The 17,350-nt window shown below is 42.7% G+C and overlaps 5 protein-coding genes across 6 annotated transcripts; 3 read left to right on the top strand and 2 right to left on the bottom strand.

Annotated features, from left to right (window-relative positions):
* Nucleotides 1–119: 119 nt before the first annotated feature.
* On the top strand, nucleotides 120–4,455 carry LOC102707004 (DEAD-box ATP-dependent RNA helicase 48). The gene is made up of 10 exons (XM_006648094.2): nucleotides 120–1,140; nucleotides 1,501–1,607; nucleotides 1,785–1,840; nucleotides 1,933–2,157; nucleotides 2,246–2,452; nucleotides 2,587–2,673; nucleotides 3,198–3,293; nucleotides 3,380–3,595; nucleotides 3,748–3,930; nucleotides 4,112–4,455. Exons 1-10 carry the CDS (start codon nucleotides 140–142, stop codon nucleotides 4,343–4,345), a joined length of 2,412 nt encoding a protein of 803 aa, XP_006648157.1. The 5' UTR covers nucleotides 120–139; the 3' UTR covers nucleotides 4,346–4,455.
* An 841-nt stretch (nucleotides 4,456–5,296) lies between these two features.
* LOC102706448 (V-type proton ATPase subunit F) lies at nucleotides 5,297–8,618 on the bottom strand. The gene is made up of 5 exons (XM_006648092.3): nucleotides 8,501–8,618; nucleotides 8,215–8,287; nucleotides 7,256–7,337; nucleotides 6,565–6,647; nucleotides 5,297–5,697 (listed from the first exon to the last, which is right to left on the bottom strand). The coding sequence occupies exons 2-5, from the start codon at nucleotides 8,275–8,277 to the stop codon at nucleotides 5,533–5,535; spliced, it is 393 nt and encodes a 130-aa protein (XP_006648155.1). The 5' UTR covers nucleotides 8,278–8,287; nucleotides 8,501–8,618; the 3' UTR covers nucleotides 5,297–5,532.
* A 107-nt stretch (nucleotides 8,619–8,725) lies between these two features.
* On the top strand, nucleotides 8,726–10,193 carry LOC107303638. The gene is made up of 3 exons (XM_015833703.1): nucleotides 8,726–8,939; nucleotides 9,025–9,222; nucleotides 9,607–10,193. The coding sequence occupies exons 1-3, from the start codon at nucleotides 8,736–8,738 to the stop codon at nucleotides 9,934–9,936; spliced, it is 732 nt and encodes a 243-aa protein (XP_015689189.1). The 5' UTR covers nucleotides 8,726–8,735; the 3' UTR covers nucleotides 9,937–10,193.
* A 680-nt stretch (nucleotides 10,194–10,873) lies between these two features.
* On the bottom strand, nucleotides 10,874–12,554 carry LOC102702169 (remorin). The gene is made up of 5 exons (XM_006649126.3): nucleotides 12,395–12,554; nucleotides 12,119–12,175; nucleotides 11,924–12,011; nucleotides 11,515–11,596; nucleotides 10,874–11,419 (listed from the first exon to the last, which is right to left on the bottom strand). The coding sequence occupies exons 1-5, from the start codon at nucleotides 12,495–12,497 to the stop codon at nucleotides 11,219–11,221; spliced, it is 531 nt and encodes a 176-aa protein (XP_006649189.2). The 5' UTR covers nucleotides 12,498–12,554; the 3' UTR covers nucleotides 10,874–11,218.
* A 744-nt stretch (nucleotides 12,555–13,298) lies between these two features.
* On the top strand, nucleotides 13,299–15,342 carry LOC102706168. Of its 2 annotated transcripts, none has more exons than XM_006648091.2 (3): nucleotides 13,299–13,412; nucleotides 13,505–13,566; nucleotides 14,991–15,342. In XM_006648091.2, exons 1-3 carry the CDS (start codon nucleotides 13,355–13,357, stop codon nucleotides 15,111–15,113), a joined length of 243 nt encoding a protein of 80 aa, XP_006648154.1. In that variant the 5' UTR covers nucleotides 13,299–13,354; the 3' UTR covers nucleotides 15,114–15,342. The 2 variants fall into 2 exon arrangements, with proteins under 2 accessions (XP_006648154.1, XP_015688977.1); XM_015833491.1 differs by having other exon boundaries at nucleotides 14,967–15,342.
* The last annotated feature ends 2,008 nt before the right edge of the window (nucleotides 15,343–17,350 follow it).

Below are 17,350 nucleotides of genomic sequence, written 5' to 3'. Positions count from 1 at the left end.
TTCCTAGGAAGGCGGAAGCGGCGACCTGTCAGAGTCAAAAACCTCTCGATTCCTCAGAGTGATAAACCCTACTGCTTCTCGCCGCCGCTGCCGCCGCCGCACGCCGCCGGTGAGGAGGAGGAGGAGGAGGGCGGAGGGGATGGGGGGCGGGCCACGGACGTTCCCGGGGGGGCTATCGAAGTGGCAGTACAAGCGGATGCACGAGAAGCTCGCGAGGCAGAAGCAGCAGGGGCTCCTCCGCCACGAGAAGCAGCTCTACCTCGCACGCCTCCGCTCCGAGATCCGGGCGTCCCGGCTGCCTGGCGCCTCCCCTTCCCCCGGCGGCGATGACGACGACGGGCCCACCTCCTCCCGCGCCCACATCCGCGCCCTCGCCGACCGCTTCCTCCTGCCCGGCGCCGAAGACCTCTGGAACGAGGACGACGGGCCTATCCACCGGGCGGAGCGGCCGCCGAGGAGGGTCGTCTCCGGTGGCCGGAATGGCGGCGGTCGCCATCAGTTGGTCTCTGGAAGGGAGCAGCCGAGGGGTGGGTTCAATCCTAGGAGGGAGTATCAGACGCTCGCGCCCTGGTGGTGGCAATGGAGGTCGGCGTCTGCCATTCCTTCGCGAGCAAAGGAAGCATCCTTCTGTTTCTTCGGTCCAAAGAGACGCTACTCCGTGATGCCTCCTCCATTCCAGGCGCATCATGAGTCCGTTGATGCACCGATGATGCCGCTGATTGCTAGAGGTCTTGCCGGTGGTCCGGTTGCTCTCTCTCTGTTTATTCAAGAGAGGTTCTACTCGGTGGCAGCAGGGAGATTTGGAAGGAAATGGAGACCAGACTCATCAGATGAGGATGATGATATATCTACTGCAAAGAAGGATTTGAAGTTTGCAAAACTTGGAGCTTCCAGCGAAGAGGAGTCAGAAGATGATGAATTGGAGGCGAGAACTGCCATCAGGAAGAAATGGAGCAGTGCTGCTTTGAGGAACTGTGATATCAAGAAGGAAAGGAGAGCACTCAAGTCCTATGAGGAAGAAAACAATGATCTCGATGGTAGCTTCCGAGAGCTGCGAGAGGAGATAAAGAACAGGGAGGTGTTGGGTGTTGAGAGGAGACGTTACGAGTCAAGGGGCGAATCTTTGTTTACCAATAAAAGGTTGTACTGTCATTTATCTTCTAATGTTTCTATTTCCTCATGTATTACTGCTCTGTTTGTTCTGGATCCTATTAGCTTTAGAATTCTTTTCATGACTTTTTAGGCAAAACAACAAAATACTTTTGTGTATGAACTAAGAAGTAGCTTTCTATGGTTCACTGATCTACAACAAAAATAACCAAAATAAAACGAGAGAACTAGTAGTTGGCATTGCTCGCCATGATACATGCATGCCCTTTTAACTCGACATAATGGTTGATAAGTGATTTTACATTTTTACTTCATGTGTCTCTCTAGCACATGCCAAAACAGAGATACTTACCATGTGATTAACAAGCTGTGCTGTTTCATTGACATCAGATTTGATGAATGTGGCATCTCTCCTCTCACAGTAAAAGCACTCACTGATGCTGGATATCTACAGACAACTGTTGTGCAGGAAGCAGCACTTCCTATGTGTCTTGAAGGTAATTGTGCTACCATTCACGAGTTTATGTTGACCATGTTACTTGCTTCAGTAGCTCCATTCTTACTACTCAGCACCTTGTTATACCTTTTTATCTCTGCGATTTATCTGAACATGCTATCACTGAAACCTTCAGCAATCAAGAGGTTACCCCTCACTCATCACCGTATGCATGCAGGTAAAGATGTTCTTGTCAAGGCCAAAACAGGAACTGGCAAAAGTGCAGCTTTTCTGGTAATATTCATTTTTGAGAAGATACTTTCGGATGTTTAGTTTGTATTGCTGGTTCCTTCAACCAATTTATTCAAAAATGTATTGATAAACAGCTCCCTGCAATTGAATCAGTCTTGAATGCTATGAAGAACCACACAAATCATCGAGTGTCTCCGATATTTTCCCTTATCCTTTGCCCTACAAGAGAGCTTGCCATCCAGCTCACAGCTGAGGCAAATGTTCTATTGAAGTACCATCAAGGAATTGGTGTTCAATCTCTTATTGGCGGCACTAGATTCAAGCTAGATCAAAGACGTCTAGAATCTAATCCATGCCAGGTTTGTAATGCTTACTGACCCACTAAAGATCAAAGGTAAAAGCTGGTAACTGTTTGTCTGAACTAAATTTTGTGTTTCCCCCTTCAAGATTTTAGTTGCTACACCTGGTAGACTGCTGGATCACATTGAAAACAAATCTTCATTCTCTGTGCGTTTGATGGGATTGAAGTTGCTTGTGTTGGATGAAGCTGATCATTTGCTAGACTTGGGTTTTCGTTCAGACATTGAAAAGATTGTTGATAGTTTGCCACGTCAAAGACAGACGCTATTATTTTCCGCTACAATCCCAAAAGAGGTACTGTAATCAGCATGGCCAACAGCACTAGTATTTTGTATTTTTTTTTCCTATCTACTATATTCATTGACAACCGCAGATCTGAATATGTTATATGTGAGTAATGGGCCAATGGTTGGATTTGTCAATGACAGGTTCGAAGGGTTTCACAGCTAGTTTTAAAAAGGGATCATGTCTTTGTTGATACAGTGGGCTTGGGAGCTGTTGAAACTCCTAATAAGGTCTATACTTTCTAATTCTACTCTAGTAATTTAGCATGGTATACCAACTTAATTTTCTATTTTGCTCATCTGCAGCTCATTTTCCTGACTCCTGCAAGTACAGAAATATAATATGATCAATTTTCTCAGTTTGCGTTACCTAGAACATCTGGTAGCAATTATCTTAGTGGGCCAATTAAAAGAGGTCCCATTGCTTTATTGTATCTATGGAAGGGTTCCATTGGGTCATTCATGCATTGTTTAGCACTTTGCTTTCCATGATACACATATAGTGGCGTCTGCAAAAACATTTGTCTATAGATGCTGGCATTCATATAAATAAATATCTTAGACCATATGTGTTTCTTGCCATTTTATCAACCATTTCGTGATACATTTGTTTGTGTGGCGATATAAACTATGTTTCTAAATGGCTTTTGGTTTAAAAGTAAAATGTTCTTATGATAGTCTGTTTTTATCTTCTCATATGGACATGAATTTTAATTGCTTACTGGTTTCTTGATACGTGCTGTTATTGTGCTTAGGTGGAACAGTTGTATCATATTGTGCCACATGAGCTGCATTTTCATATGGTTTATCGCCTTCTCCGAGAACATATTGATCAGGAAATGGACTATAAGGTGCTCTCATCCTTCTCCTTGGACCAGTCAATATGATTGACTAAGACCTTAAATATGTTAAATTTACTCAGCTTTTCTCATTCCAGGTGATTGTTTTCTGCACAACTGCCATGGTGACTGAATTTATGTATATCATGCTTCGAGATTTGAAGCTAAATGTCCGAGAAATTCATTCAAGAAAACCTCAGCTTTATAGAACTCGCATATCAGAAGAATTTCGAGATTCTAGTCGCCTGATTCTGGTGACTTCAGATGTTTCAACACGTGGAGTGAATTATCCAGGTGTCACACTAGTGATTCAGGTAACTTTTTTTACCTTAGTTGAGAAAATTTCAAGCCAGAATTGTTTGTCTGCCCAAGCGAAAGCAACTGCAGTAGTGGTACCTCTCTGCTGCTGATTGTATGGCTGCCTTACTGCAGTTACTGTTTTAACATATAAACTATTTTGGTTTAGGTTGGTGTTCCTTCAGATAGAGATCATTACATCCATCGACTTGGAAGGACCGGGAGAGAAGGTAAATCTGGTAAAGGAGTTCTTTTGCTTGCACCATGGGAAGAGTATTTCTTAAATGAGATACATGATCTCCCGGTGCAGAAGTCTCAAACACCACACATGGATGAAGATATGAAACGGAAGGTTTGAACATTTTAACTTGTATATTCTGTTAGAGTTACCTTATCAATAAATTTACACTATCTATGGGTGTGTGGGGATTTGAGTAAATATAAGTCTGACATTGTCCCCTCTATAACGGTTTGACACATTCTTTGTCAGTTTTATTTCCAGCTTGAACATGCATGCTCCATTTTTAATTCAGGTTGATGGTTCAATAAAGATTGTTGATATGAGCATCAAGGAGGCAGCATATCATGCATGGCTTGGGTATTACAATTCAATCGGTGATGTTGGAAGAGACAAGACCATGCTTGTTGATCTAGCAAACAGGTTCTGTAAATCCATCGGTTTGGAAAAGCCTCCAGCACTGTACAGGAGAACTGCTCTGAAGATGGGCCTTAAGGATGTACCTGGAATTCGCATTAGGAAAAAGTAACTGCATCTCCTTTTTCTTTCTAAAAGAAGGCAGATAGATTGATTGAGGTTGGCGTCCGTCAAATGATGGGCACTGAATACGTTGTAATTTTTGTTCTGAAAGAATGCAAGGTTTTGTAGATTCATTTGAGAGGGTAGAATTAGTTAACTGCTCGTCTTTTGGCTTATTCGAGAAATAAGCGAAACGACATATTTGTAAACGAAAAATAATTTGTGAATAGAACCGTTAAGATTGAGACAGTCGAGGGACGGGAACGCCGAGGTTATTGTCACAAAACAAATGTGGTGTGGGATTCATCTTCACCCGATGGCCGATGGTTTCAGGCATCATAGCCTGGCTAAGCTCACCATCTTTGGCTTCCAGCCTGATGAAAACTTTGTAGGATACATCAGCAGTGTGATGGAAGCTGCGGTTAATCTGAAGAAGGTATTCTTGTATGACAGGAATGTCGATGATTGCTGTGCTTATTTGGATCCAAAGATTAAGGTTGCTCCGTATCCACAGACCATGGAGGAGCAGGAGTTGCTGAAGAAGGTGACCGAGGGATTGGTGATGGCGTCGCCTCACGTAATTCACTTCTGCTGTTAATTCATTGGTGCAAAAATGTTATTCACGGTTTTGCTATACAGTAATAATACTTGGTGAATGTTCTGATTTTTTTTGTTTGTGATGAGATATTTCTGATCTCAAAAGGGTTAAGGTATGCATTCAGTTTCTCTTCTTTTGTCTGTAACTTTTAGTTTCAGGCTGTATTTGCATATATTTATGCTTGCTATTCAATCTGAATATTCCAGTCTCAAACGTATCAAGGCATGCATTCAACTTCTCTCTTCTGCAAATTGGTTTCAAACCAGGAGCTAGGCATCTGCTCAATACGTCTTCCTTCGCTATGGGAAACTTGTGGTCATGTTGAACCCCCAAAAAACACTAAATTTGATAATGAGAAATAGGTGCCACAGATGAATATCATCGTTAACACTTAACCGAGATACAATATTTGTGAACACCACAGTCAAACACAAAAATTTTACATGAATTCATCGTCTTTATTTTGCTGTAGTTCGTCTGCTCGATGGTCCTCTCGTTATTCACACAAAATGGTGTTTACAATAAGCATATGTTGCAGTTTCAAAGTATAAATGTTACACAGAAAGTAGGACGCCCATGTTGCATAACACAACCAGTTTTTACCTCCTATCTGATGCAACTGATTCAGCAGAAAACAGGTACTTCACGCGAGAAAGGACAGAATCGTGTGCTGGGTCATATGGATGATCCTTAGATGGGATCTCCAAAATAGCAGGAACTGGTCTGTTGTAGCTATCGACCAGAAATCTTATCATGTTCGCAACCTGTCCAACGAAAAACAGAAAACAATGAGGTTTTGACTACAACAACTGTCCATTTTACACATCACAAAATTTATCAAAGACTTAAACTATTATGAAGGCACAGTGCAAAGATGCAGGAACCTTTATTCCAGTGGAACCGAGTATTTTATATTTCTTCTGGATCAGGTGTCATGCTGAAGAAATGTTTCTATACCTATTTTTGTCAACACTAATGTAGAGGCCACAACTCTGTAAACATTTCTATACCCATTTTTGTCAACACTAACGTAGAGGCCACAACTCTGTAAACATTTCTATACCCATTTTTGTCAACACTAACATAGAGGCCACAACTCTAAACATTTATATACCCATTTTTGTCAACACTAACGTAGAGGCCACAACTCTGTAAACAGTACTGAACAAGTGCCTTGACTAGTTAGATCTAACATAAGGGACCTAGGTTTATGTGTCTTGACTACAAAACATCAAGAGCCTTAGACTGCATAGATTGAATAGCTCATAGTTGTGAGTGTGAAATGCAGCTGTCCTTTTACTCCATGTCCCATTGTAAACATATCAGTTAACTGGAAGATAAAGCAGATAAGGACAAAAATAATATTGATATAGTTATTATTATAGAACTTTGTTGGCTGTGCTCCTGCCACATTCCATGCTGAAAACTACGGATAACACTCCAACAAAAGAAGACCAACTATCAACTAAAGGCACATCATTGAATATGAGTTTAGACTCTAGAATTGAGAAAATCTTGCTTTGCCATTCTGATTTTCTAAGGCCTGGATACTTAGTGATAAGCTGATCAATGACAATGATTTTATCAAACAACAGAAGAAATAGCTGGATGTATGCAATCAAGCCACTTACATATTGGCTGATGAGTACAATTGCAATGTCCTCCCTTGTCGTGAATTCCTTAAATGCATCTTCAATTTGTTTGACTGTTGTTTCTGTAACAAGTCATGATAAAGCACGTTGGTATGAAGTCTATAAACCACTTTTCAACATAGCATATAGGAAGGACGGATACATAATATTCCATAAGGAAAACATAACAATGAAACATAAGCTCGGGATGCAATTTATGTCTTGAAAGTTGAAACAAGAAAGGGCACAACTTCCCCTGACATGTAAGATCCAACTTCTTCACTCTTACAAAAATATAGCAGCTACCAAACTGAAATGCAGAACATGTCTATTGCTCTGTTAAGAACGAAATTCACAGGGTCACTACAATCTTCTCGAAGTTTGAACATCTAGGCACCACTACATTGATAGAATTCCAATAGAGAAATGGTTATCATGAAGAAAGATCATTTGGCACAGTTGATCAATAGTGATAGCCCAATAACTACCAACCATGGAAAGATAGTTTCGAGGTGATTTAAAATTGAACATGCAATTGGGTAATGATAATATGATTTCTGCACATGAGATCACCGTAGAATGTCATGCAATGTCCCCCTTATATAGGGCCAGAACTGGGGACGAATTAAAGCAACCTGACATTTATGGAGAAAATAAACAGATTTGCATATTGGTAAGTTGGGGTTATTACTGTTATCAACAATAAGGTAATTTGTCTTTTTCCTCAGATCAACATTGCCAACTCCAGCCAACAAAAACCCAGTCACTGTGTCCTGCAAACATAGGGGAGGAAACAAAAGATTCCTGTCAGATGACTCCAATCGTCACTAAATACTGGGGGAACCTGGCTACACTTTAGAGAGGCTGATGTGAAGACCAAGAAAAGTTACATTTTATTATTGATAAAGGTACGTAGGATGTGGTATGGCATTCAGTTCCTTATTAAGAGCCTCAGTTTACTCATATGGTTCTCACTGAATGATGCTGATTGGCTACTATGGGTTGCTTCGGCGAATTAACCGATTAGGAGTACATGTGAAGCATGTGAGAATGGAAGTATCAAGTGTCCTTGAGAGACAATTTTGCACCAGCAACAGCATGCTCTTGTAGAAGAAAACACTATGCATTGTATTTTTTTCCCTGATTGTAACTGTAGTATCCAATTCCACAGCTACCAAATGCGTGACAAAATCGTTAAACTTGGTGATTGGACAAATAGTAATCGGCAACAAGTTGAGCAACTTAAAAAATGATTAGATTATGCGCATGTCCGGTGCTGAAAAACACTTTCCCTTATAACATACATGTAACAGAGGAAAGGTAAGGAAGGACTCATGCATCCTGCAAATAAATGGATCGCCCGTATTTTATTATCCTCGACAATTGAGGAGTTTTTATTATCAACCAGACTAGTACCCCGTATTTTATTATCCTCCACAATTGAGGAGTTTTTTTTTTTTTGAAAGTTCACCTTGGGGGGGGGGGGGGGGGGGGAGTTCCCCACCCGAATCCCGAATTGCATTCATTAGAGATAGATAATTGAAGAGTTACGGCATGATTCGGGGTAACTGCTAATTGCGGTATGGAAGATGTAAGCATTAGAAGGGGCCACAGATAGTGAGGGGGTTAGGAGGCCGGTGGCGTATGTACCTCGTCGGCGATGATGGCGATGAGGGCGGAGCTGTTGGTCGGGATGCTGGGTCTTCCCGCCATGTCGATCTACCTGACAGAGGAAAGCAGCAGCAGAAGCAGAAGAGTTGGATCAGACAGAGAAGAAATCCAGATGCGACGGTAGATCGACACTATCTGAATCTGGACCGGAGGATCGCATCGCATCGCCTCGCCTCGTCTTGCGTGGATGAATCCCACTTGGATCCTCTCGAGGACGATGGGCGTGGTGAGTATGGGGAGGCGAGGGAGTGCGCGGGGATCTCACCTGAGAGCCGGTCGCCGGAGCGCGGAGCGGAGTTCGCCGTCGTCGCCGGAGCGCGTCGTCGCACGAGAGAGAAACCAAGGGTGGAGGAGGCGGCGGCCATCCACCGATTCGTCTCCGTCTCGTCCAGATACTCCTCAGCTGGGCCGTGGGCTGGCCTCGTTCCTGAGACTTGAGGCCCATATAAACCGGCCCAAAAGTCTCCTCGTACGCGAGGTTGCTGCGGTGAGCACGGCAGATGATCAGCAGAAGCACTCGCGAGCCGCGAGAGAGAGGAGAGGAGGCAGCCATGGCGAAGGCATCTCCGGCCGCCTCGCACACCGCGCGCCCCGCCTCCCTCCGCTCCTCCTCCCGCGCCGCCGCCTCCGGCTCCTCCTCCGCAATTCCCAGGCCGCCGCTCCCCGCCGCCGTCAACACCCGCGACGTCTCCTCCAACTGCAAGGTAACAACTAAACCTCGCCGCCCTCCACCACCTCCTCGATCGCACCTTCTCCTCACCCTCTGCGTGCCTCGTCGTCGACCACCAGGGGGTCGCCAAGCGTCTGGACTACGATGACAACTTCGCATTCCCCGACGCCCTCGCCGTGCCCGACGACGACGACCTCGCGCCGCTCCTCGTGCTCCCCGACCCCGCCGATTCCTTCTCCTCCTCCTCCTCATCCACCCTCGTCTCCGCCACTCTGGACGACGCCGTCACCGCTTCCGCCGACTCCGCTCACACCCAGGTGGCCTGCCATGTCCTTGGGTTTTGCAAATGTTCACGCTGGGGTTTTGTTTGGGGTTTATGGAATGGGGAGTTTAAACTTCGATTCGTTTCGTGTTTCTCTGCTCCCGAATCACTTCAGATTCATTTTGCCGCTCCAAGTTTTGCTGGGAATTTTGCATGCGTAACATCTCTATTCCTGATTGCGTTTGGGGTTTTGTTTGAGGTTTGCTTAGGTTGTCGTGAATGCATTTCGTGTTTCCAATTGTTCGCCCATCGGGTTCGTTAGTTTGGAGATTATTTGATCTGTTCTTCTTCTGTTTCTGTTTCAAAATTTGCACCAAGTTGTTTGCTCTGCGTCTACGAATTTGCAATTGAAGAAGAGCGGCTCGATTCGGTTGTGCAGGTGACCGCCGGCGAGACTAACGAGATGGTCGAGGAGGAGGAGCCCCTCCCGGACCAGGTCAACCTCGCCCTCGCCGAGCTGCATGGCGGCCGCGGCCTCAGCCCCCGCTCCAAGCGCCTCATCGCCGATGTCCTCGAGCTCCTCGCCGCCGAGCGCAACCCCACGGCCACCACCCTCCGCCTCCGCGCCGCCTTCTGGGGGAAGGTGCGCGTCTGTATCCTTGCCGCGACGGTCGTCACCGTAGCCGCCATCGATATCGCGCTCGCCGTCGCCCTCATCTCCCGCCGCCGCAGCAGCTACTACTACGACGGCGTGCTGCCTCCGACCTGACCTGCCTGCCGTCGCCGATTCGCTGCACATCACTACCGAAAGCAGGAGTCGTCGTCGCTGTGGAATGAACTAATTACATTCATGTTGTGAGGAAAATTTGTTGCTGTAAAAAGAGATTCTGCTTTCAGTAATAATCAACTTCATTCATGTTGTGCAGCGCCTTCTGAAGTAAATTTTGGTTGCTCTTTCATTTCCACTGCTCATTATGCTGAAAACTCGAGTGTTGTGCCTTCAAATTGCAGTGCTTATTCCAAATCATTCGCCATTAGTTAACCCTTCCATGTTGCTTCTCATATCAGCAAGCATTTGTTGCTGCCAAGTAACTGCCTAACTGTTGCTTATCCGTACTTCATTTCAAGAAGTACGTGTTGCTTACATTTTATAGCTTACATTTTATAGAATACAATATGCGTATGGAAGCAGTTTTTTACCGCCCGGGTGTATATACATCCGTTGCTTATATGCCATCTAAATAGTCAATAAAAAATATGAAAAAATTTAAGAAAATAGTTTAATATAAGTTATATCACTCCACTAACATGCAAGTTTAAATTCATCTTCTACAAATTATAGCAAAAATAAAAAAACAATTATGAATATGGATATAGTTAGTTTCAGTTTTATTTTTTTTACTACAACATGTAGAAGTTGAATTTAAACATGCATGTTTATGGAGTGATATAACTCATATTAATCTATCTTGTTAATTATTTTTATATTTTTTATAACTATTTAGATAACATATAAACATATGAGTGTATCTGCACTCATGTGTTAAAAAACTGTTTCCGATATGCGCATGCATGTAGGAGTACATTTACATCCTTTCAAAACGATACAAGGATAAGCATAACTAAAACTTCTGCAAACAATATATTCATAGCCAAAACGTTCTCCAATATAATTATAATATAATATAATTATAATATGGCACAGAAACGGAGGAGTTACATGCCAACGGAAAACGTATGACATTTTTCCTTTCTAGAGGCACAACATTCAGGAAACGTGGTTTGCTTACAGGTGACTGACTTTAGAGGCTTTCGTGTCTGCTTGCGCTAACAAGCATGATGATTACATCTTGAGGCAACAGGAAAGTGTCGCAGGAGCATGACATGGCCATGAAATTCTGGAACCTTAACACAGAAAAATAAAGAAGAAACAAGCCCAAAACTGCAAGTGATCACCATAATAGCAACACACAGAAGCAAAGCAGCAGCAACACAGCAGCAATGGATATGAGAATTCAGAGAGAGAGAGAGAGAGAGAGAGCCAGAGATTTTCAGGAGCCAAAGCAAGAGAGGAACTTGGTGGGCGTAGTCCCTTTGGACCTGTGCTTGGCCGCCATCTCCTCGTACTTGATCATCTCCTCTCGCCGCGTCGCCTCCACCGCCGCCCTCTTCTCCTCCGCCGCCTTGTGGACCGCCGCCACCTGGTTCCTCATCTTCTCCGCGTACTCCGCCTTCTTCTTCTCCAGCTTCTCCTGCAAAACACACATGCACCATTCAGTACAACAAGCCATCATCTGTGTGACGGGAAGATAATGGCATGAGGAGAAGAAAAGGGTTTAATTCAGACCTCTCTTGTTCGCAGTTTCGCTTCCACAGCCGCCTTCCTTGAGTTCTCCCAAGCGAGTATGGATGACATCTTCTTCTGAGCCCTGTTAAAAAGAATGTCATTTCATTTTCACCTTTTTTTTTGCTTTTATTTATTGGTTTTTATTTATTGGTGTTTAGACACTTATAAGCCAAAATTTAAATTTAATTTTAGGGATTTTTTATCGTAGTTATTTTTATTTTTAACGACGTTAGATTATAGATAACGTGCATATAAAAAATTTATTCACAAAATATTTTTTTTACAAATATGCCCAAGTAATCACCACCTTTGATGAGTATGGGACATGACTTTACATGATTCACAAGAATGCAAGCTACTGTATTAGATATGAGTTTCAGAAGCAGCCTGGGCTTGGCTAGCTAATTACTTGTTCTCCGCTTTGCTCTTCTCGCTCTCCTCCCATGCCTTGATCATCGACAGTTTCCTCTCCAGCTCCACCTTTGCGAGTATGGCATCTGCAGGTTAAATTTCATTCCCCTCCCGTCACCTTCTCGCTCTACTCCATAGATCGCAATTTTCTTGTCTCAAACCTGAAGGATACTGATTATATACTACGAAGTACCTCTGTCAGCCGAACCAGTTGGCATTGCAGCTTTGTCTGCTGGTGCTGAAGGTCCATCTGCAGCACTAACAAGGATTAGGATTAGCACCAACTAAATGACAGCTTTCTCAGACCAGTTAGCTCTAAACAAGATTTTCTTCAGTCTGAAATACTATAACTCCGAACCTAACAGTATGAGGGTCAGTCAGACACTCACTCACTCACTGGAATTCCAAAACTTGAGCAGAAAGAGACAAAGCTAAGGTGAAGAAACCCTCTGGATTGGCAGAATCTTACCTGTCTTGGCTACTGCACCAGCATCGCCGCCGGCCGGCTTGACGACCTCACCGCCGGCCACCGGCGCCGCCGCATCTGCTCTCTTCGCCTCCTGGGCCTCCATCTCCAGTGCTCGACCACTGTCACCAAACACTTTGGATGGACAAAGATAATTAATCTCTCTTGCTGCTTTCAGAAGCTTGAGGAAGCCCAAAGAAGAAGAGTGTATTTTAGTAGCAGCAGCAGCAGGAGTAGATGTTACGCCTCCAATAAAGATACTTTTTTTTTCTCCTTTTCTTGGTGTAATTGCTGGCCGGAAAGCGCGGGTAATGAGGTGAGGTGTGCAAAAAAATCGAATGATTTCGTTCGAAAATCAATTTAAAAAACGAAACGATGCTTCTGCGCGATGCCACGTAGGCACCTGGCCACGCGCCACGTGTACGGCATGATTGATTGCCTTGGTCGGCCCGAGGCCACGTGTCGCCTCGCGTCATCGTCTCTCGTAAAATGTAGATCCTCGAGAGCAACCCTAATAATACAGCCAACAACAAGCTATTTATAAGATTACTTAGTAAGTATAAGCCAACTATAAATATATTTTAAAGAGATAAAAAAAGAGAGAAGAGATATGAACTAGTAATTTGTAGCCAACTACCAAGACACAGTGTGTGTATGCAACGCGGGACCATATACTAATATTTTAAAGATAACTATTGTATAAATTAGCTATTAGATTGTGAATTAGAATACTATACTGCTGAACACCAAATCACAAAGGTTAGGTACAATAATGACTCTCCATTGGGCCTTCCATTATGGGCCCTTTTATGGGCTTTGCGCTACGACGATCTGGGCCTTAACGAAATTAGTGGAGGCCCAAGAAAAAGCCCACTTAAAGGACTCGTCAAGTCGTCGTGGAGGTCTCGTGTTGCGGCGGCTAGGGTTTGGTGCGTCCTGTCTCTGCGGTTGGCGGCGACGAAGATGTCGAAGAAGAACAACCTCGCCAAGCGGAAGAAGCAGCACGAATTCGACCTCAAAAGTAACGATATGTCGTATACTCTCTCATTTGATTGTAGATTTTCGCGTGCTGGTTGTCTGATTTGGGAGTACGGTGGGTTCTCGTGTGTGCAGGGGAGAAAGAAGCCAAGGAGAAGCTGGACAGGAAGCTGCAGGCCAAGAAATCCAAGATGAAGGTACCGAAAACCCCTTCCGATTTCCTGTTTCTGTCTATGAATCACTAGTTGTGTGGCTCCGGCTGCGTTAGTTTTCATTGCAAGGGCGATCAAGCTCCTGATTGATTGGTGGAAGTAACTCCTTGCTTTGTAGCACTGCTATGTCTTGCCTTCATCTGTTCAATAAGCATGCGTTCTTCAGTATGCTGCTATGCTGTGTCATGTAGCTCAGTTTCAAATTAGTGTAGTACTTTGGTGCTATCGTTGTATCTCTGCTGTAATTCTCACCTGGCCTGTGTTGCATAGCCTGGACCCAAATTTCCAACTAACTACCTTGTAGTTAGGAAGATAAGTGAGTCAACCCTTTGAGACCTGATCGCAAGATGTATTACAGACTGAGCCTGATCATTGTGCCCACAGTCTCCAGCTTAGGTTAGTGCAGCCCCTTTAGGAATCATTAATACCACAGAAACTTTTCAATTTGTTACCACTTACCAGTGCTGTAATCAGCCTGATTAATAGGGGTGATGGAAAATGATATGTGAAGTTTACGATGCATCCACACAGTTGTATGTTAAGCACAGGCAGCCAACAGCCTCGACATTATGTAACCCTGCTTGCTTCCCACTAAAAGTCTAAAATCGTAAGAGCGGGCATTTGGAGAGGTTTGTGGAGCTGCCTTTCATGAGGATGTGGCGGTGATTTGATTTCCAGTTTGATATTTTTCTAGGAAGACATCTGCCCCCCCCCCCTCTTCTCAGAACAGTTAACAGTTTATATAGCTTTTACAGAGCTCACAAACCCCCAAGCAGTTCTAGGGTTCTGTTATGTGTCGCTGGTCATTACTCGTTACGCCGTTTCTGGAATTAAATACAACTATTTAGGTCGTATGGACGAGCTTCAGCCATTTAGTGTTTCATGGCTTCAAATCCTCAATTGTTTCCAAACTGCTGGGTTTTACTGGCATGAACAGTTATTAGTGTTAACAATTTGTAGATGAAAGTGGATTCGAGCAAGCTGTTTGCTCATGAGTTCTATCCAGTCATGATGGCCGTGTGACTCTTTTATTTGTTAAGCATCTGGATTCTCTTTGGTATATGGTATATATATTTGTCATGTGATATGCTGTGACCTGGTCTCACACCAGTTTTGGCACTCCAAAAAAAAAAATGATCTTGAACTACATGACAATCTTATATGGATATTTGTGCTTGTATTCAGGAGCATTGTTTGCTTACAATTTACGTTAGGTTGGCTAGTTATATTATATATAGGCCGACCCTCAAATAATTTGGCCAATGTGGCTCCTCAAATTTCACTTCCCATTGCTTGGTATTGCATTATTACTTGAATATAGATCTGAACTAGCAAACTTTGCTACATTATATTTTCGTTAAAAAAAGTTTGCTACATCCTTGTAGTGCTTTCTTTTCATTTTCATTCAGATAGATGGTGGTGACACGAAAAGGAAGGGTGGCAAATTTAAGGTTGGCAAGAAAAAGGTGAAGACAAAACTTTCAGCCTTGGCAAAAGCCAAAGCTGCGCAGGCCATGGAGGTCGACAAGTAACTGGGTAGTTCCTACGGTCGGTGCTCCATTGTTGATAGTTTTGATGGAACAGATCAAGTGCTATGCTCAGATGAGTGCATTTTGTTCTGGCCGAGTAACCAGATTCCATCAGGCCAAGCTGGTTACTCTTTTTTGTGCGTTCGTTTGTATTTTCCGTAGTGGCAGAGTCTGGAATTAACATGTCGAAGACACAATTAAAATATCGAAGTGAGATCGCTGCATTTGGATATCTTTGCGATGGATTTGTGATGTGTGTGATCTAGATTAATTGCCACTTCATGCTGTTTTGGATGAACCTACATTTGCAGCAAGTTTGCCACATGTGTGAATCTTCTATATGCTGTCGCTCGACAATTGTGCAACTTGTCTGATCAGCAAATCATCGTTGACAAATGCTGCTCTACACAATAACTTTTCACCAGTTATTTTAGATGTTCTTGAATGTTTTCAGATTGGGTTAGTCCTCTGTAATTAGGACAGATGAAAAACTCCAGGGTTATACTACATCCAGTGTTTTGTCTTGTTGCTTTTGTCTTCAAAATAAATCTTGGAAGTAGTGACAAGATGTCCAAACTGCCCTGGCACATGTACAGCATCAAAGCTGTACTCCATTGGAATTATTGGTTGGCCTGTGAACTCAAGTACATGCGAGAACGTTGTGGTGGCGTGATCAGTTCTTGGGAGAAATAAAACTTTTGGACCTGTCCCAGCAAAAACAGAGAAAATTCCAAGACTTTGAAATTGACGATTTCACGTTCATATATCCGATCGCTCTGCCCGTTTTAATTGTAACCACTTTTTTCATGGAAAAAAGAAGGAATTTTTTTGGTGATACTTGCAGTCCTATTTTGGGTATTTCACTGTCCCAAAGCAAAATCTCGATTGAACAAGTGTTCTTGGACAAATGTAAGCAAATACTCTGTCGATGATAATAGGCATTGCTCACCTATACACTGGGGTTCTTTAGCCCAATTATTATCGACTTAGCTTACGCGTCAGCAGAGGAGAGTCTCTTTCTCCGTACCCGGTCAAGGCCATGATCCTTTGTGGCAGATATTTCGTCACACCTGTTGGTACGGCTAAAAAGGAGATAAATATTTTGTATAGATACCTTTGGTTCTCCATATTTCAAATTTTAGTCACTTTCAAAGGAGTACAATGCAATACATGCATAGCTGTTATGTTAAATATACCTAACAACAAGTTATGTTACATTTAGAAATTAATAATATATCATGTTGACAGTGTTCGCAGTTTAAAGCTGCTGAATATTCCACACTCCATTTTTAGATAGCAGCAATAAACAACCTCATCCGCTCAGGGAGACACAACCACAATATTAGCATTGGTGACCCTTTAACCTAAAATATTGTGCATTTAAAACATTTTTCATAACGCACATGATACATAATACATGTATTTTGAGTTCGAGCATAGGGATCTATGTTTTTAAGTGTGGTAAGCAATCTAACAAAGACATCAATGATATAATGGACAACATATGCGGTCTTATAGACCTATATTTTTTTAAAAAAAGAGAATGTTGATAGAGATTGAATATTTATACTACTGATTTTATTTAATAGGTCAAAATGACGTTACACGACAAACCGATTAGTGACATACTCATCATTCTTTCGCTTACGACACTCACGATAATTTCACCTAATTATTAATACCATATATCAAAGTTACGCTACTCAAAACACATGGAAGTACAAAAGTAAGATATTTCATCACACAACTAGCATAGAACATCACATCAATTGTACTGCTAAAAGGAGATAAATATTTTACATAGATACCTTTTGTTTTCCATATTCAAATTTTAGCCACATTCAAGGAAGTACAATGCAATATATGCATGGTTGTTATGTTAAATATACCTAACAAAAAGTTATGTTAAATTTAGAAATTAACAATATATCTTGTTGACGGTGTTTACAATCTAAACTTGTCGAATATCTCACACTCCATTTTTAGATAGTACCAATAAACAACCTCATCTGCTTAAGGAGATGCGACCATAATATTAGCATTGGTGACCCTCTGACCTAAAATATTATGTATTTATTTTTTTTCATAAATGCACATTATACATAACACATGCATTTTGAGTTCGAACATAGGGATCAATGTTTTCAAATGTGTTAAGCAATCGAACAAAGACATTAATGTTATAATGAACAACATATGCGGCTTAAGTGGTCCAAGGTCGAGGTGCCTATGCACCTACG

This window comes from Oryza brachyantha, chromosome 2 (assembly GCF_000231095.2).
Source record: "Oryza brachyantha chromosome 2, ObraRS2, whole genome shotgun sequence".
Lineage (NCBI taxonomy): Eukaryota > Viridiplantae > Streptophyta > Magnoliopsida > Poales > Poaceae > Oryza > Oryza brachyantha.
This window is presented reverse-complemented; position numbering and strand designations above follow the sequence as displayed.

What these genes read in the sequence shown, in the direction of transcription:
- LOC102707004 (XM_006648094.2), top strand. Translation starts at nt 140, where the DNA reads ATGGGGGGCGGGCCACGGACGTTCCCGGGGGGGCTATCGAAGTGGCAG. An exon ending in CCGCTACAATCCCAAAAGAG is followed by an intron (nt 2,453 to 2,586) that starts GTACTGTAATCA and finishes TGTCAATGACAG; the next exon opens with GTTCGAAGGGTTTCACAGCT. An exon ending in CTGTTGAAACTCCTAATAAG is followed by an intron (nt 2,674 to 3,197) that starts GTCTATACTTTC and finishes TATTGTGCTTAG; the next exon opens with GTGGAACAGTTGTATCATAT.
- LOC102706448 (XM_006648092.3), bottom strand. Translation starts at nt 8,277, where the DNA reads ATGGCGGGAAGACCCAGCATCCCGACCAACAGCTCCGCCCTCATCGCC. An exon ending in TCGCCATCATCGCCGACGAG is followed by an intron (nt 7,338 to 8,214) that starts GTACATACGCCA and finishes CTATGTTTGCAG; the next exon opens with GACACAGTGACTGGGTTTTT. An exon ending in TTACCTTATTGTTGATAACA is followed by an intron (nt 6,648 to 7,255) that starts GTAATAACCCCA and finishes GACTTGTTACAG; the next exon opens with AAACAACAGTCAAACAAATT.
- LOC107303638 (XM_015833703.1), top strand. Translation starts at nt 8,736, where the DNA reads ATGATCAGCAGAAGCACTCGCGAGCCGCGAGAGAGAGGAGAGGAGGCA. An exon ending in ACGTCTCCTCCAACTGCAAG is followed by an intron (nt 8,940 to 9,024) that starts GTAACAACTAAA and finishes GTCGACCACCAG; the next exon opens with GGGGTCGCCAAGCGTCTGGA. An exon ending in CCGACTCCGCTCACACCCAG is followed by an intron (nt 9,223 to 9,606) that starts GTGGCCTGCCAT and finishes TCGGTTGTGCAG; the next exon opens with GTGACCGCCGGCGAGACTAA.
- LOC102702169 (XM_006649126.3), bottom strand. Translation starts at nt 12,497, where the DNA reads ATGGAGGCCCAGGAGGCGAAGAGAGCAGATGCGGCGGCGCCGGTGGCC. An exon ending in AACTGGTTCGGCTGACAGAG is followed by an intron (nt 12,012 to 12,118) that starts GTACTTCGTAGT and finishes TTTAACCTGCAG; the next exon opens with ATGCCATACTCGCAAAGGTG. An exon ending in AAGAGCAAAGCGGAGAACAA is followed by an intron (nt 11,597 to 11,923) that starts GTAATTAGCTAG and finishes TCTTTTTAACAG; the next exon opens with GGCTCAGAAGAAGATGTCAT.
- LOC102706168 (XM_015833491.1), top strand. Translation starts at nt 13,355, where the DNA reads ATGTCGAAGAAGAACAACCTCGCCAAGCGGAAGAAGCAGCACGAATTC. An exon ending in GCACGAATTCGACCTCAAAA is followed by an intron (nt 13,413 to 13,504) that starts GTAACGATATGT and finishes TCGTGTGTGCAG; the next exon opens with GGGAGAAAGAAGCCAAGGAG. An exon ending in CCAAGAAATCCAAGATGAAG is followed by an intron (nt 13,567 to 14,966) that starts GTACCGAAAACC and finishes ACATCCTTGTAG; the next exon opens with TGCTTTCTTTTCATTTTCAT.